At 31.4% G+C, this 19,978-nt stretch overlaps 1 protein-coding gene across 1 annotated transcript in view; it reads right to left on the reverse strand.

Annotated features, from left to right (window-relative positions):
• Window positions 1–4,447: 4,447 nt before the first annotated feature.
• The window catches only part of LOC147075745 (circadian clock-controlled protein daywake-like), a 28,411-nt gene continuing 12,880 nt past the window's right edge, over window positions 4,448–19,978 (reverse strand). The window contains exons 2-5 of the mRNA XM_085942373.1: window positions 19,205–19,433; window positions 9,754–9,884; window positions 8,472–8,624; window positions 4,448–4,599 (exon numbers count right to left, since the gene is read on the reverse strand). Of these exons, the coding sequence (XP_085798499.1) occupies window positions 4,448–4,599; window positions 8,472–8,624; window positions 9,754–9,884; window positions 19,205–19,433 (665 nt within the window). The remainder of the gene's footprint in view (window positions 4,600–8,471; window positions 8,625–9,753; window positions 9,885–19,204; window positions 19,434–19,978) is intronic.

Here is a 19,978-nt window from a genome sequence, read left to right on the forward strand (position 1 = left end):
AATTATTCTAACTTGGGTTGCTAGAAAGTTTTATATAATATACACCTATATTTAAATATTTATAGAAGTAGGTACCGATGCGCTCTACTCAAATCTCTTTAGCAATACCAGATTTTGTTTCATAGAATTATTTTTCAAATATTTGTATGATATTCCTTTAATTCTTCTTCTACAAGGCTCTATGTATCGAATCCGTATGACTATGCGTTTCATAAACACATTGTTTTTTTTCAGCACGAATATGGGAGTAACTATTTCTGCTTTCTAGTCAATGTCTTGGCTTAAATAAAGAGTAGGTATTTTTTTGACGAATGTGAAAACCGAATGGAAGCTGGTGCGCATGTCATATAAGTTGAAGAGGTATACACATTTCTCCGTGGGGTGAACGCGTGGCAATAGTAACAAAATCAGGGCTTCGAACAGTTATTTTTTTCGTTTCGGTTCTCATTCGGGTTTAAGTAAAAAATGTATATCGGTTCTGTTCCGGTTTTCGTTCCGTAAAAATAACGGTTTTTCCGGTTTTCGGTTTTTGGTTCAGCTCCGAATGATTAATTTTTAAATTTGTATTAAAAATTATTTTATACCATAATTTAGAATTCTTATCATATGGTACTTGTATGATAGCACGCAGAGTTTCAAAGTTATTTAGTACTGAATACGACTCAAGTGCTTAGATTAGTTCAATAACTTTGAACTTTTATAAAGAACCATTTTTTACAGCATTGAAAATACTGCACGTGTATAAATTATTTTAAATAAATATATACTCGGCTCAAACTGAACTATATTTTTAATTGCTAATATATCTACTCTATCTATAATAAAGTTATGATTAGTTTCGATTACGTTGTTCTCAAAATACCTACTCATCGTGAAATACGTATTGTAAGATAAAAACACATTTTATAAACACCGAGTCTTTATAATACCTACCACAGAATTATTTGACATTTTGCAAGGGGTATTTATACTTCAGTCAAGTTAAATGTAAAACGAATGAAAGAATGTTAAAAAACAACAATACATCGGTGGCATATCGAAATTTTCACGTATGATAGTGCACACTATCTGGGAAATTTCGGATGTTGCATGGTTTCAATACCACCAGGTTTATATTTAAAAAAAATATATTAAACATATGAATTATTAAAAAATATTTATAAGTAGATTGAAAAAACATACATAATAAAAAAATTAAGCATATGATACGTAAAAATCATTTATAGAATTTATATTTTTCACGTTATTTAGACATTTGAAACACGATTCACATTTTCCGATAGGCGACTCTGGTAGTCTGTGCTCAAGCAATAATAAACATTTGTTTTAAAGCTTCCTTAATAGATGCCACTAAGCAGCAATTATCTTCTAAAAATAATATTGTTATCAGTTATTTTGGTTCTCCTAGTTACCGAACGAAAGGCGTATCTATCTCCATTTCGAATAATCAAAAAGTTTTTTAGTAATAATACTAATCAAAGAAAATAATAAAATATTTTTAACTCTAGTCACAATGTCTCTTGATAGATGTCGTCCAGCAAGAAAAAAATATTGAAACAGTACTAGTATGAACTGATATGATTATTTTCACCATATTATTAAAATATTGAAGTCATTCACATCACGTCTGCGACGTGATAGACGTGAATCTATTAGAAAAAATCTGCAAAAGAGCTTGGTTGTAATTGCAGTGTCGATAATATAGTGTGCTTTTATACTCATATATTTGAGAGGGAGGAGAAGGGGTAGTATAATATGGGTAGTATGCACCGGCGAGCCTCACGATTTTGGAGTCCTCAGTTTAAAAAAAAATCATAATTTGTTTGCAATGTATTTTATAACAAATAATATTGTTTTGTATAAGGTATATATTGTGAAAGGAGAAAGATCATATTAGTGCCAATACAATGAAAATAATGAAAATTTTTGTATCGAAAATAATGAGTCAAGAGTGACTAGCGAGATTGCACATAATATGTGCGATTACATTAGATAATATAATATAATTAAATACTAAATTTGGTGGTGCTAACCCGTGAAAAGCTTTTGGGTATAAATCACTAATATTAAATACCTATCGTGAACAAAAGTGTTTTATATTTTCTTCCTAGTAGTTTTGAATTTTGATAGAGGGTGGGGACAAACAAAATTACCGGTTGCCCCAGGTCGAGCTTTTTCTCGAAAAGGGTCTGATTTAAGTTACCTCATCTACACCCGCCCTGTCTATTCAGCCGCGATTTGTGCACGGCCGCCTTCCATGACGATGTAAACGTGTCAGAATGAAAAGATTTTAATGCCACATTTCCTTGTTCCGAAACGAAGCTGCACTGGGCTGATGTAGCAACCAGGCATCTCAGTGCTTATAAAAAAAATTAGAAATAAAAAAAAAACAATGTTGACTTGCTAGGCTATTCTTTATCTTTAGTGACATGCAAGGCTCGAAATGGATCGGAACGCACCGGAGCGCCGTTCCTGTTCGTGAAATCGGTAAAATTATCGCTCCGTCTCGTGGAATAAATAATTTGACCGTCTGAGCTGGGTAAGCCATATAATAGAAAATCTAACACACTTATTTTTATGAAAAAAACACATAAACTTTGATAACTTTACTATGTAAAAATCTTCAGAAAACTGTCGAGCGCTCTGGTTTGTAAATTTTTCCATTTCGAGCGCTGGACTGACATGAAAATTGAAGTGTCCTCTGTAGGTATATTATATGCAGCCGAAAAGGCAGTTGGCGTTTTTCTTGTATTTTTGAATAAGCATCTAGCTTGCAAATTTTACATCTGGCGTGTGGCGTTAAGTTGAGTGTTTTTCGTAACACTTTACAGCTTGAATATTATACTAGAAATGCTTGAACATCAACGTGCTGGTATTTTATACCTTATATTATCCCATACATACAAAATAATAACTAAATTTCTTACCTGCATATTTTCTTAATTTATTACATAGTAGTAAAAAAATATTCTTCGATCTTTGCTCTTGTGAAAACAATGTTAATAATTTTGACATACTTTTTTGGAATGATAGTTTCTAACTAGACACTTTGAGCGGAATGCGCAATCTAAGATTTCGATCCTAAGGATAAGTCGCCGAAAAGCATGATTTAACTATAGACAATCCTGAGTATAGAGTTAAGGAATCCGTAACCATAGACTACTTTTGTTATGAACACGCTCCATTCTGTATTACTATTTACCACTGACAGCTGCTGTCAAAATAAATTTGCATGTCTATAAAACAGTCCATACACTCAAATTCATTTAATAATGTATCTCAATATTGATATTGATAGTGTTAATTCGTTTGGCATGTAGGTACTTGGAGAATATTATTTTACTTTTATATGCCAGCCCGCAGAAATACAAAATACCAGGTGAAGAATGACACTTGACGCTAGTGTTACCATGTTAAAAAAATTATCTTGCGGTGCCTGTGGAATCACGTTTAATGACTTATAACAGAAACATAAGAGTATTATAATTAAATATTATTATGTATTTATAGTTATTGCATTTATAAAATGCAGTTGTCATATTTTTGTTATCGTATAATAATTATAAAATAATTTACCTAAACTATCGGAAAGAGAATTTTTAAATATGGTTTTATTTTCAATAGAAATGATCTTAACTAAGGACAATGTTTCTGCATATAAATTTTAGTTATGACAAATGTTTCTGCATTCTGCTCCTAGAATTTTGAGAAATCTAGCATTTTTTCTGCATCTAGCTTATTTTCTTACACTATCTGGCATATTTTTGTAAATGACAGTTTCTAACACTGCTGACAGGACAATGACTAACGATGGGTAGAGAAGGAAGAAATAAAATCAATACACAAGTAGATTTGTCATTTATATATTTTTATTTTTATTAGAACATAGTGAATGTCTTTTCGCTAGTGACAATGTTTATTAGATAAGTATAGGAAGATATGTATCATAAAAGATGATAATGTTTATCATTTCTAATACATACTGATACCTACATCTCGTGTACTTATTGAACAATAAAGATACTCAATAATAATTATTATGTAGCACTGTATTGTACGCCTTAATTTATTTAATGGTGTTAACAATCAGTTGACATTTGTGTCTAGTTTTTAATCTTTTATCAACCCCTTTTACGATATACCTACAATTGTTACATGTAAATTACATTAGGTAGCTATGTAATAAATTATTGTGGCCAGATGTTGTGTTAAAATATAACCAACCACGTCTTTAATGTAAACACCTGTTCCAAAGATTAAAATTATGTACCTACTTAAACAAACAGAATAATAACATAATGTTTTACACGTTTGTCGTTGTTAAAGTGACCACAGCAAATTACCTAATGATTTCATTCATCAGCCTTTGGTCTGTCGTACGATTTCTTAGCGAACTAAACTTAATAAAGCTGTCGCGCGAGGCGCAATAATTCTCCTAGTTTCTTCATCATGGTGTCATAAGTTCATCCAGTGGGACTGAGGCGTGGAATTTGTTGATGACCTTAAGGCAAGCGCTCATTATCTGATCGACGGCGGGCGGCGACACATCGTTCATGATGACTTCCCAATTCTCGTTCAGGAATCGTAACGTGGGTTCCGCTAGAAAGAAATAATTCAAACAGCTGTTAGTTTTAATCAGGGAACACATATTTACACGAAAAAATCCCTTATAACTAACTGATAGTGTGAAAACTATTCCTAACTCATTATTTAATCATATTGCTTGTACTGGTTTAATACCAGTGGCGAAGACTCAATATTAGGCCAATATTTAAAATCTACATTCTTAAAAAAACTGCCAATTAAATTAGTTAAATAATAACTTCATTATTTTATATTCAACAAAAATGATATAATTTGCCAACGACATCTGTCTGTAGGTATGTACGAGTAATATAAATTGATTTTCAGTTAAGGTTAAGATATTTAATAAAAAAGGTCCATTACAGTTTTAGATGAAGTTATCTTCCTCCATTTATTTATATAATTTTCTTAACGGCCAGAATTAGAAATTTTGTGTAGTGTTCTTGTATTATTTTATTGTTTATTATTTTATGAGATATTTGGAGGTAAAGTTCGTGATTTATTTTGTCTGCACAGTTTTTTCTAGCATTGGGCAGTCGTTGATGATATGTCATAATGTTTGAGACGTTTAGACGTCACATGACAGCAGTCATATTCTCTCAATTAAAATATATTTAAGTATGCTCTCAGTGATCTGTATGTGTGTGTGTTTATATGATTTTATGTTTTTATGTTTTTTTCCCTGTTTTTCATGTTTTATGTTCCTGGCATGAGTGCTATGCTTGGATATTGGAGGTATGGATGAAACTGTTGGATGAATCAACCCGTTCTCATAGTATACCGGGCTGTTGACACAATTTCGACCAAGGACGATTTGAAACATTAACAATAAAATAAACATGCGTTAAGACTTTTTTTCGTTGCACTTAACACAATTGCACTCGAGGTCGGACATTATTAACAATTCTTTTTTTACGGCATAATGATGGTATAATACGTTAACAATGAAGCATAGAATCTAGTTATTTGTATTATTCAATGAAATGACATTGATGCGTGCTTTGGCATACTGTGGATTTAATTGAAGATCCGATGATCAATTTTACTATTATTACTCTACGACTCGCTTCTTAGAACAAATTTATTTGTTTATTTATAAACGACGCATGTAGCTAATGCACCTATTCACAACAGATCGTGGAAAGCGCTCTTTTATACGACGTGTTGAAACACCGACACTGTGTCGATAGACGATAAATGTTTGCCGGTCATGGCCCATACACAACACGTATGTTGCCCTCTTTACATTAGTGACCAACACGTGACCATAACATTCGCTTTATTTGATAAATTCTGAAGAGGCAATATAAGAAGGAAATTGTAATATAACATATTAAGTAAAACAGTTGAACAGAATACACAATAATCTCTATATTATATATAAAAATCTCGTGTCACGATGTTTGTGGTCGAACTCCTCCGAAATGGCTCGACCGATTTTTATGAATTATTTTATGTATATTTTTTAGGTATGAGAATAGGTCAACAAGTATATTTCATACCGCTAGGTGATTAGGGTATCTCTATCCAGAAAATTTTTCTTTTATTTTTTTAACAAATTTTTTTTTGTATTTTTTTTATTATTTGGCATAAAAAATACTTATAATCCCAAATTTTCACTCTTTTACCCCCACCCTCCCATTTTTTAATCACGATTTTATTATTTTTGTATGAACAAACTTAACGTCGTTCGTATTTCAAACAGAACGAAATTATTTATGTTGTTGAATGACAGATGGCGCTACGTCCGAGAAGAATTCAAGAGAAGCGTCGCGTCATTTTGACATTTCATTCGGCATATTACAACGCAGTGCGTGCAAAATTTTGTACGATTTATTTTAATTTATCTATTTTTATGTGCGTGTATCAAAGTCACAATGCCAGCAAGACGCAAGGGGGGCCATTTGGGCCGTCGAACGAATAAAGCAACAAACATGCAAAATAGTAGAGCAGAAAGAATAGACGAACAAATCCAACAAGATAACAAAAATGTGCGTGTAAGCATGTCGCAATTGCGTGCATCTCAATCACAAGAGGTACGAGCTGAACGAAATCAACAACGACAATTGGAACGGAGCCAAGCGCGCCGGTTCGTAGTTAACACACGCAGAGCAAATGACCGACAACGCCAACAAGTACATCGAACATTTACATCTGCTTCGTTCCTTCGTCTCGCATTCGAGTACGAGCCATATATTGAATATTCCGCTCATCTGAAAGTGCTGATTGGTGCTATGGACAAAGAATGTTCCCATTGTCATGCGCTCAAATTCAAACATGAGTCAGCCGGGATGTGTTGCGCATCAGGAAAAGTGCAACTACCAGAAATTGAGATACCACCAGAACCATTGAACGGCTTGCTCATCGGCACGATTCCAGATTCAAACCTGTTCCTGAAGTCCATTCGCACATTCAATTCATGCTTCCAAATGATTTTGTTCGGAGCAACAGAAATAGTTCACAATACTGCGGCAAATGGTCAACAATTCCATTTTACGTTCAAAATCAAAGGCCAAGTATATCACAAAGTAGGCTCATTACTGCCAATGCCAAACGAACCACATAAATTTTTACAAATCTACTTCATGGGCGGTGAGGACATCAATCATGTGGATGCACGTTGCGGCTACAATAGCCTCAATTCGCCTAATGCCTGGCGCATCGTCGGCGAACTGGACGCCCTGTTGAATGAGCACAATGAATTATTGAAATTCTTCAAAGCACACATGCACGAATTGCAAAGTGGCAATCACGCTATTGTCATCAATACTGATAAAACACCAGCTGGAGAGCACGTGCGTCGATTTAATGTGCCTGTTGTTGACGACATTGCTGGAATCATGGTTGGCGACCGCACATCGACGCGAGAAATCGTGATTCGAAGAAGAAACAATAATCTGGAATTTATCGCTGACACACACCGTTCATACGACGCTCTCCAATATCCGCTAATTTTCTGGAAGGGACAAGACGGATATTGCATAAACATTAAACAACGAGATCCTGTCACAGGTAATTCATTCATTATGAACATCATTCTATCAACATTCTTCTCAACTATTCATTCAACTCATTTTGAATTGAGAAAATGAATGGTTGATGTTTTTTTGTTTTTATCGACGGTCATCGTCTACAGCGCTCTATTCATCTTTCTGTCATAGATTCCATCCCCACACACTTAAGATACATTCGTTATTTTTTATTTCACAACTAAAATATTCACTAGAAATAATTTAAATGGCAGAACAACGTTTGCCGGGTCAGCTAGTAATATATATATTTTTACCATGTTCGATCCTGATAAGATCATATGGGTCTCCACGGAGTGTAGGTTTTGTTTTAACGAGAAATGGATGTTAGCTACTCGCTCAACCTATTAGGTCCACACTCTGACTCATACGCAAACTGAAAATCAATATGTGTACTTTCCAGACCCAGGTTTCGAACCTGGCACCCACGACGTTATAAGGCCGACGCTTATGCTACACGGCCATCGTGGGCCAATATAATATATATCAAAATACAATTAATAATCATTAATTATAAAAAATAAAAAGTTCCATAGAATAAAATTAGCATACTGTTGTAATATAATAAACTATTTTTTTATTCATCGAGTTTGGAAAGATCCTGATGTCGGTTAGTTATTAAGGTAGGTACATAATAGACACCTCGATTTAAAATACAAAAGCCGATTGCCAAAGATGAATTCAATTTGTTAAGCGCTTCAAGATTTTAAAATTACTGGTTAATTTCATTGTAAAGCACATTAGGTTTATGTAAATTCTCACATACATTATTACACCTAGTTTTATATACTTTCGATTTAGAAATAGTTATTAGAATTTTGTTATTATGTAATAATTATTTATTGTTTTGATACTTACACAATATTTTGTTTCCTCCAAATAGATTTTCAAAATCGAAGACTGCGTTGTCCAATTTATAAGACCTCTTGTTGATCGAGAATTTCCAGTGATCTTTACCATCTTTCCCCTTGATCGTTTCAACGTTGTATTTGATAATAAGATTCATATTATCTGAAATATTGTAAATTATATTAGAACAAGAGATTAAATGTAATTTATCAATTTTGCAATAAGGTGGGGAACATGTGGGCATTTAACAATATATTGACTACAAATTTTCAGATTTTTTTAAACGCAGATGATGCAATTGATTCGTCCGAAGATTTAAAATGGGGTCTCAAAATAGTGCACACTAGGCATAATTTAAAATATAATATGATCGAAAGCCTAATAGATTTTCTGAAACAAACATCAAAGGAACGTTTCACATAGGTAACCACGCTACGTATTTGTACATAAAAATAAACCAGTAATATTATTATATACCTAATTATCATCAGGGTCATATTTTGTTTTAGTTGCGTTAGAAAATGATACATTACTATTTTTACTAGGTAGGTATTCTTACTTATTTTATTCTATTTTTTATCGTAGGGGGCCTAAAAGTCAGTCAATTCCTCAAGCCTTAAACGCGACATTTTGGCTGGTCTGTTACAGTATTTTTTCATTACATATTCACATATTCTAAATAAAATATAATAGCTAGTATCATTAAGTGCTTTTTTTTCTCTTCAATATCATGTCTTTTTAAGAAATAACAGTTGAAAAATTTAGAAAGCAAACGAAGTATAATATGGGCCTACATATATATATCTATAAATTCACAATTCCACACAATATCTAACAGAAAAACTGGATACTTTTTCAGAAAAGGTTATGGACATCTGTCAAAAATCTGTAAAAGTCACCTATATTGCAATGTAGACAGACTTCAGTTTAAATATTCTACATTTATGTAGGTATCAAGAAAACTGACGTATACAAATTAATGCAGTTCGGAAATTGATACTTGATACAATCCAGGCAGAGTTCATTCATTTATCTATTAAGTATTATGAAAGAATAAAAAAAATGGAAGGAATTATTCCGGTAGACTATAATTTATTGAAGTGAATTTAATTTTTCGTTAATGAATGTTTGTTATCAATTCGCCTGATCCATTGAATTCTTGCCCTGGACCTTGGTTTGGACACTGGTGCATTTAATATCTTTTAATAATCAGATGTTAACATATTATTTTAATTTTTGAAAACATTGGAAAAATCTAAATAAAAACTATCACATAATTCACGAAACTCACTTAATAAGTTCACAAAGTCACCATTTCCATTGACTGGCAGAATGAGAACTCTTCCATCGACTTTGTATTGACCTTTCATTGTGAGGTTTCCAATATAGTCGATGTAAGCTTTTCCTTTGTCGAGGTTCATCCTGAAATTACACAAAATAAATTATAAGATATATTTATACTTATTTAGAAGGTATTTGTTGTGTATATAAACGGACAATGAAAACTTCACGGTGACAGCCCAAAAAGAATAATTACAAGATAAAAAGAACTTTTTATATACAACGTTTTTAAATGTTCTGTTGAATTATTATGCTCAATATGCTCAAACTTGTACTTGATATGAAGTAAATAAAAAACAAACAAATACAGAATACTGAAATGTCATTTTAATTTCCATAGCAACGCATTTAGTTGCTAGGACAACCCACTTAGCAACCAATAATAGTGGATTGGATTACGGATTTCTTCCGAAATAACTTTTCATACAAAACAGAATTTACATGTTCTGATATTATATTCTAAAAGTTTCAAATGTCTAGCTAGTCAGGAAGTTAGTTAAAAATCGGTTGCAAGATTTGTACTGGATAAACAACCACCGGACAAATAAGAATACGAGCTAATAAAAACGTTGTAAAATACACTGATTCGTGACTGTCTCAAGAAAAGTACACCTACTATAATTTTAAAACGGAAAAATAATGCTGTGTTTAAATTGTCACAAAAAAAATCATTTACGTAGTACATCATATACACCAAAAGAATAATGATGACTTGTAAAATACCAAAACCTTACAAATCCAAAGATAAAGTTCCCAAAAGCCCGCTCGGAAAAAAAAACAAAATAAAATCAACAGAGGAAAAATAATCTTTGAAGACGAATTGAAAATACTTATTTTGACGCCTCTGTACAAATGACAATAATTATTATACTTATTACGTACTTGTCCTTGATCAAAATAAATGGTATGTTTTATTTTAAATTTAATAACCACCATCTCTATAAAATAATACAGTTGGGTATTATTTGTATTTTAATCTTATAATCGAAACAAAGAAGTATAATTTGTTCTTTGATATCTTCTTGAAGGTCTACCATTTCCTGCATACACACATTAATAATGTATGCGCATACTCGCACTTAATTTTATATTTTAATTCACCGGACTTTATATCAAGATTTTACTATATAAATTGTTTGTTTAAATAATATATAAAATCCTCTCATTAAAACAGTCACTAAGTATGGAATAATTGACCACCTTCTACTGCCATTCTCGGTGAAGACAATTAAACATGATTTATTATACAAATACTATCCCACGTTACTTACTGCAACTAGGGTTTGTAGTCCCGGGATCCCGGTCAATTTCTTGATTACAAAATCCGGGAATTGAAAATACTGAAATACCGGGATTTCTGAATTGGTTTTGCATACTTTTTTTTGTTAAAAATTGGGCGGATTTTTGTCATGTTTCTAAATGAAAAATATACTCATACAATTTTAAATATTTTATAAAATTAATTATTTAAGATTAAATTTAATGCAAATATTGTCGAAATTCTAGATTATAATATGACACCGTTACTTTTAATTGTCATGTGTTTCTCTATATTTAGCATTATTTTAAACCTTTTCTTGGTGATCATAATAGTAGCTTAAAGATTATTATCAATGGTATTCAAAATGTGCAACTCACCACTGGGAATGCCGAAGACGATTGATTTGGCGGAAAATTTGTATAATTATTTCAGACAAGATTAATTAATGCACGATCACAAGTTAATGAATACGTTTGCAGATAGAAATAATTTATATGTTTTCAAGATCTTGGGGAGCTGATGAGGCCAGCTGCAATAACGTCCCATGAGGGTGAAAAGACCATGCGATACTCGAGAATGAATTCAGAATTTAAACAGAAATCTTTGTAAGTATCCGCTTAAAATAGTGAAATAATAAAAATGTAACAGAATTAAGGCTATACTTCAGTTGAGGCATGGTCTAAAAAGATCGTGGCTAGGCGATGCGCGGATTGTGCAAATGACGCGTGCCGAACGAAATATAATTTGTAAATCCTATCCTGTAGGAATCCTACATGCGTCCATTTAATGTTATGTTTGTTGTTATATTACTAATAATCATAGTATGACATGTTTTCTTTTTTAAGTACATACGTAAAGTTTTTTAGTCATCTTTACACGATTTAAGAATATTTTCATCCGACGCCATGACAAAACAAATCGACGTGCAGACACCTCGACTGTCGGTCTCCGATTGGCGACTAGTGAGAAATTTCGTCGCACCTACAGTTGAAAATTATTTGTCGCTTCACTGAAGTACGCTCTTAAGTAATTTACTAAGAATAAAAATAGGAGGAGGTTGTGTTTCTCCTATGTATCACTGTGTATATTTTGATTCCAAGATTTACGAAATTGCTTAGTGAAAAACATGCTCACTCGTTCTACTAACTTGAAATATTGAGTGCGCTGTAGATCGAGAAAATGTTATGAAAACATTAATTGCCGCGTTAAAATATATACATAATCTTTTATGTATTGGGGGTTTCATCGTGTATTTATTTTTCCTTTTTCACCATTTTGGGTCGTGCAAGAAGAATATACGAATACAAAATAACAGGCCAAATAATATGAATAATAAAACGCAAGCATATAATATTAAATTCTGATACATTATTATCAAGCACATGAATGGTATTTTGTAATAATTTGACAATCAGTTAAGTACTTTTTCATAAGTACTCCGCAGGTTAGCCCGTATCGGTTTCAAATTAACTTTGATCAACAGTATGTAATTAAAGACAGTTTATAGCAAAACTGTCCCTCGCATATCATGCAGGTGCAAATAACATAGTGCAGTGGCGAATTGAGGACGTAACTCAATATATTATATATGTATAAATATTTAAAAGGAATCAAAACAAGGTAATTCCTTCCCATTATCTCTCGTTCTGAGATATTTGAGCCCTGCTTACTCTGTTTTTTTTTTTTTTTTTAAATAAATGTATTGCCGATATTGAATATTATGTTGAAATGACAAAATTAATACAGATTGTAAGATGTACCAACGGACTGTAGATTATATTTTGAAATGAGACGTGTCTAATTCAGAAAAGGTATTATTATTATTCTAAATACTTAAGTTCTGATAAGTTGATCGTATGAAGTAGTTATATTCTATTTAAAAATAGAATAAAAATATGTATTTCGAAATGTTTGATATTCTAAGCCTTAGGGTCTTATGCATAGTATGTCAACTACAATGACATTGGTCATTAGTCAACTAGAAGTGTAATTTTTTAAATTATGATTTTCCATAAATTATTCATACTTATACTGAACGGTAAACGGTAAATAGTTAATAATAATAAATTTAAATAATTTAATTGTTAATTTGTATTGTAGTCACTAATATTTACATACAATTATACCCAGACTAATCGGTTAAATGGTTAAAAATTATACATTAATTGTTTTTTTGGTTGACGGTAGGTACTCAATGCAATATTGTTTCGACGGAAACTATAATATTTACTATTTCAGTTTACAAAACGTAATTAGTTTTGTTTCAATGTTTCGCCGCCAATGGTGCCGTAATCGTAATGTGATTTTTTTTTTATCAATTATCCGAAAATCTATTCACGTAAGTGCGCAATCCGACTTATTTAAATAACTACTACTATGCATATGGTCATTAAAATCAATGATTTTAGGCAGTGGTCGAAATACAAAATTCCATAAACCGGAGCGCTCATTTTCAGAAAAGAGCGAGTTTTTTATTATAGGTACCTTATATACATACCTACCTACTTTAGATAGATGAAATAACAATATTTAGACATATAATATGCACTAGAACTAAAGATATGGACAGGCAATAATTTTAAGCAGGCGAAAAACTATTTGTTACGAAATATATAGGTATGCTATAAAATTATTAAGTTTCCTTCCTTTATTTGCTGTATATAAGCAGTGCATTGTAAGTATAGCCCCTGTGGGACGTCACTGTTTTGTGCTCATAAATAATGTGTTATATTTATGATCGTTTAACAAGTTCGATTAGTAATTATTTATCATACAATATCCACAGACATTGAAAATGTCGGAAGGCGAATTTTGGAATACTAAACCCAAATTCTATGGAATCATACAAAACTCTCATTACCCAGAATTTATGTTATATTAAACACAAAATCTTTTATTTCTTTGATGAAATTGTGTACGACATGTCAAATTTATTATTAAACTTTTAATTAACTATTATTATTATTCAACGAATAATTCACAATATTTAAGAATGTAACATTCTAATTATTAAACATACATAATTTTGAAAACACTTCTGAGAAAATATATTATAACCAATAGAAAAAATCTTTTTTGAAAAAAGTAGGACACCCAGCAGGAATTGAACCAATTTGGAAAGCGCTTCAGAGAGTATTAAGAGCCATTAGTTAAAATTTGTCGTAATTAAGTATGACGCCTATAGCATAGTGGTATATGTGCATGGACGCAAAACCCGAGAGATGCAGGTTCGATCCTTCTGGGTGTCTTACTTTTTTCAAAAAAGATTTATTATATTGATTATAATATACCTATTATTTTCTCAGAAGTATTTTAAAAATTATGTATGTTCAATACTAAACTATATAAAAAATGTAAATAGATGTGACGATTTTCTTAATAATACCAGACCTGGAGAGCCATTTTCAATTTTTCCATGAGACAGAGCTGTAGTTCTGAGTATTTCACGAACCGGAGCGGTGCTCCGGTGCGTTCCTGTCCATTTCGAGCGCTGATTTTACACCAGCTATTTAGATGGGCGGTTTTTTACTCGTGGAATAATCCGCCACTGCATATATAGGTGCTATAATATATGTCAGAGGGTCTACTGACTTCTAGTTAGTACGTCTTATAGAGTAGCAGTTAAGTTGTTGAACGCAGTCGCCTCACCTTGAACGCTCGAATCCGGTTTCTGCGAGAAACATCCTTGGCACCCATCGCAAATAAACTGCAACTGTCAAAATGACCGCGCGAAATAATCACAACGCGAGAGACATTTTATTTTCGCTCGGGTCAGTGAAACAATCATAAAACTCAGGTACATTAAGTACACAATATTTTTTGTCATATTGGATAAAATTTGCATCTAAATTAATCAGTCAGGCTACTCCAAACATAATCCAAAAAATGTTTAAGGTTAAAGCAAGACGTAGAGGTATTTAGAGTTTACAACGTATTATGTTTATATATATAAAAAATATGCTTACTAGAAATAAAAATCAAAGCAATCCGATATATAGAACATGCGCATAAAGCACACAGAAATTAGCATTATGTCTGATTTTATAAGGCATATCAAACTTTCAAATGGCAATTATGACCAACATGATATTAATATAAAGACGTACCAACTTTTGGCAGTAATACCATGAATTTAATATAACAACGTTTAATAAGTCATACAGCAAGCTATGTAATGAGGTAGGTATGTAAAGCCTTTCTCTATTTTTAAACGTTTTTACAAATTACATAAATTACTATTATTTTATAGAAAAGAAATAACAAATGGAAATGAATTTCCCGATTGAAAAACTAATGAGAATAGTTCACTGTATTGTATTTTATGTTTATAATAATATAAGAATAAATTATTAGTGAATGTTCTTTAAGTTTCTCGAAAAGAAATTTATGACGAACATAACGAAATCGGCACCTATAGTATTTTTAGGAAATCAATTTAAAATATTAAAACAATTATATTTTCTTTTATAATACATATATAGTATACATATACTTAAACAAATGCACAAAAGAGTAGGTAAGCGTATGTGGGGCATGGTGTTGGAAATCCTTAGACAAGACATTCAATAAGAACAGTAGGTACCTACAGTATATAAACATAGGTACCACATAAACGTAAAGCTCGATAGTTTTAACAGAAAATATAACGTAGTTAGAGCGACGCCGAGCGAGAGAAAACGATGCAATAGGCTTCATGTGAGAGCGTCGGAAAGAATTAGGGTAATAATACTTAAATGTACCCTATGTAATTCGTGTGCAGTAGACGAAATTATAATATGCGTAATTTCAGGGTTAAGTTGTGTCAATGTGTCTTTGTGTCAATGTGTCGTTGTGTCAATGTGTCTCAATTTGTGTCTTTGATTTTTTACAACGTTTTTATATTAACTCGTATTCTTATTTGTCCGGTGGTTGTTTATCTAGTAAAATCTTGCAATCGATTTTTAACTAACTTCCCGACTAGCTAGATATTTTAAACTTTTAGAATATATCAGCACACGATGTCAATGCATTTTAGCTATCTTTAAGTAGAATTGAATTCATTTTCAGTTAATTCTGTTTTGTATGAAAAGTTATTTTGGAACAAATCCGTAATCCAATCCATTATCATTGGTTAGCAACTGGTCCTAGCAACTAAATTATTAATATATACGTGCGTTACTATGGAAATCAAAATGAGATTTCAGTATTCTATATTTGTTTGTTTTTTATTTACTTCATATCAAGTACAAGTTTGAGCATATTGAGCATAATAATTGAACAGAAAGTTTAAAAACGTTGTATATAAAAAGTTCTTTTTATCTTGTAATTATTTTATTCGATTAGAGGTTGTATACATAGATTTTTGTTTCTTTCTGTTTCTGGGTCCAAATATTTAGTGAAAAAAAAACATGTAATTTTTTGCGGGATTCGAACCTACGACATTATAGTCCGACACGTTTCCGCTCAGTCATCGTGGGTATAAGAATTTCTCTGCTAAACTGTTTTTAATCGAATCATACCAAACACCACTGAAGATTGATTATACTTATACACTGATATACATATTAATGGATCATGGTTAATAATTATTACAGGTGTTTGCGGTGAACAGGTCAGTTACTGAAGCAATTAATTTTATAGGAAGGTGATGTCTTGTGCAAAATTAAAATTAGTCATAAAAAATGTGTACATTTACGATAATAATTTCAATCAATATTGTAATATTTCAAGAATATACGGAAAAGTACTGTTCAAAATGCGACAACTAATAGTTGTTATTGGTCTATTTGTAATACACAATCAATTAATATTTGCATTACTACACTCTTTAGGAAGTAATAATACTATTCTTTGTGTAGGTAGTCATATGGTTGATAATTGTTTTATTATTTATTATGGCAACTTTATAACGATTTCCAAATTGCAAAAACGGGTTCAAATGATGTTCTATTAATAACTGGCAAACGAATTTTTCTTCATAATCTTCTTACAACTACCACTCATATTATTATAATTAAAATCAATTTTAATTAAAATAAAACCAGTTTTTACCGCTATAATGGGACATCGTCTAATTTATAACGTTATTCACCGTGAGCTGTCTTACGGGAAAAAGTTGGCCGTGTGGCATTGAAATAAACAAATAACGCACTGTTTGTCCTAGTCGTATTTGATTATTTCCGGCCTGCCGCAGGAGTGAGAAAAAAGAAAATGTTAATACCAGCGCTTTTAAAAAAAGTGTATTTTCCCCTTACCGTCGCGCAGTATGTTCTTTGCGCGCTATGAGAATAGTTTGGCGATGACTACAATGAGTATAATTATTGCACGTAGTACGTGAGCTGTCTTACCGGAAAAGTTGGCCGTATAGCATTTAATTAAACAAATATCGCATTGTTCGTGGAGCATTGCATACAGTTGTGTTCCAATTTTATTAGATTCAATAAGAACATTAATTTGATATTAATTGGTATCAAAATATACTTACGATGGCTCACTTACTAACTTACTCATTTAGTATGTTATAGGTTTACATATATACACGATATAATTGTATATTTTCTAATTTACTTACTTCACTATTTTCTTGTCTTTTCCTTGTATACCGGTGGTTTTTTTATTACGTAATTTTAAGTATTTTATTTAGACATGAATTTGGTATCAATACTATACTGCCATATATCTCTGATACATACGTAAAAAAAATCTGGACACATCAATTTATAATTCAATTATTGTTCATATCTTCAATAAATAATATTGGTTTTAAAATATGTATATCTGTAATATTGTATATTTTATACTGGTTAATAATAGTATTGATATTGTATTTCGGTTGATGATGGCTCACTCTTGAATATTATTAATGTGTTTTATTTTCAAATAGAGTTATAATGTCTTTCAACTAAAAATTGACATAGAAAGAAGAAATTAGTTAAAAATAGTTATTAAGTTTTGTCCAAGAACCAAATTTCTTCTTCAATTATTTCCATACACCAGTGGCGTTCTTTTTTTTTATTTTCACGGAGCCCTTATTATATAAAGACACTTTAGAATTCAGAATTGAGATATGTTAAAGCTTCGCAGAGGTGCTAATTAAAATTATCAATATCAGTCAATATGTGGACAGTATTTTTATGGGTAGGTAAGTAAGATTATTATTCCATTACCATAAGAAAAAATAATTCTTTAGGTTTTAGTATTCGAACAACTGAATGAGTCTTGTCCAGAACAATTCAAATTATATACGCTACTGTAAAAATAATCTTAACAATATTTTTTACGTTATTTCTATGGGATATTATTCAATGTTTGAAATAAAATACATAGTACATTTTACACAAAACAGTTACATGCGTGAATCTTATTTTATACAAACATTTAAAACTCTACATCCTGCATGATACTCTGAATACCGCTCCTAATTCATTCTTTAGTATATTATATCGCAATTGCATACGTTTGATCCCCGATAACTCAATGATAATAGGTACGTAAAAAGCCATTTAAATTATAATTGTATATAACTGTTTGTTGAATTTAATATTTTAACTGCAGTTTTTGTGTGGCAAGTTGTTTTTTGTAATACACACATGTTCATAGAGACAACTGAATTCACTATTGGCACCTGTGAATCTTCAAATTAACTTAATGAATGTCGAAACGATACGTATATTGTATTATAAATAATTACAAGATAAAAAGAACTTTTTATATACAACGTTTTTCAATTTTCTGTTGAATTATTATGCTCAATATGCTCAAACTTGTACTGGATATGAAGTAAATAAAAAACAAACAAACAAATATAGAATACTGAAATATCATTTTGATTTCCATAGTAACGCACGTATATATTGATAATTTAGTTGCTAGGACCACCTCCTTAGCAACCAATAATAATCTTTTACTTTTTACGGATTTTCCTAATATAACTTTCCATACAAAACAGAATTAACTGAAAATGAATTCAATTCTACTTAAAGATGGCTAAAAGTATTGAAAGAATGCATTGTCATTGACTTCTGATATTATATTCTAAAAGTTTCAAATGTATAGCTAGTCGGGAAGTTAGTTAAAAATCGATTGCAAGATTTGTACTGGACAAACAACCACCGGACAAACAAGAATACGAGCTAATAAAACGTTGTAAAAATGCACTTACTTGAAATCGTTGATTCTCCCTCCCCCCAATCCGAAGAAATTCACGTTATCGAAGGTGACCTTCAGTCCAGGAATGTTGATAGTGATTTTCTTCACGCTGACAGGGTCTAGGGTAGGGATGTTCATTTCTGGTATTCCCTTGGTGAATATGCCGTATACTGACTGAGTCACGTTTAAGAGGCATTTGTTCAAGTTGGGACTGGACCGGCTGCATGGCTTTATGAATGATGCTGTTAACAAAATAAGGAAGAATAAGTTCATTATAGCATTTATCAAAAATATATTTACATTAGTCATAAAATATTACTTAAAATTATTTATAGATTGTATTTATTCATTTAAAACATACTGTGTGTAGTAAAATCATTAATTAAATACGTTGAAAATATAGCATTTAGATTATCAAAGAGCGGGTTGTAATAAAGCAAGCTGTAATAAAATTCTAAGCAAAGATTAATCTTAACAAATTAACATAACATCACTGAAAATCTACATTTCTAAGAAGCGCATTGACTATTCTCTCAGCACTCCCTATTAGTGCCTGATAAGCCTGACACTAGGAAATAGTGTTGTGATTCAGAATAGGTTAAGTATAGCTTTGACTATGCAGGTAAATTGATCATTGTAGACCAAACCATGTTAGAGCGGGAAAAATGCTTCAGTAACTTACGAGATTCAAAAATGTAAAATGAGTTATGATTCGATATAATTAATATATGTACCTATTATATATTATAAAAATATTCACTCTACACAATGTAAGAGACAAGAGACA

The sequence above is a fragment of the Rhyacophila brunnea genome, unplaced genomic scaffold (genome assembly GCF_057557595.1).
Source record: "Rhyacophila brunnea isolate RB1 unplaced genomic scaffold, BYU_Rbru_1.0 scaffold_14, whole genome shotgun sequence".
Lineage (NCBI taxonomy): Eukaryota > Metazoa > Arthropoda > Insecta > Trichoptera > Rhyacophilidae > Rhyacophila > Rhyacophila brunnea.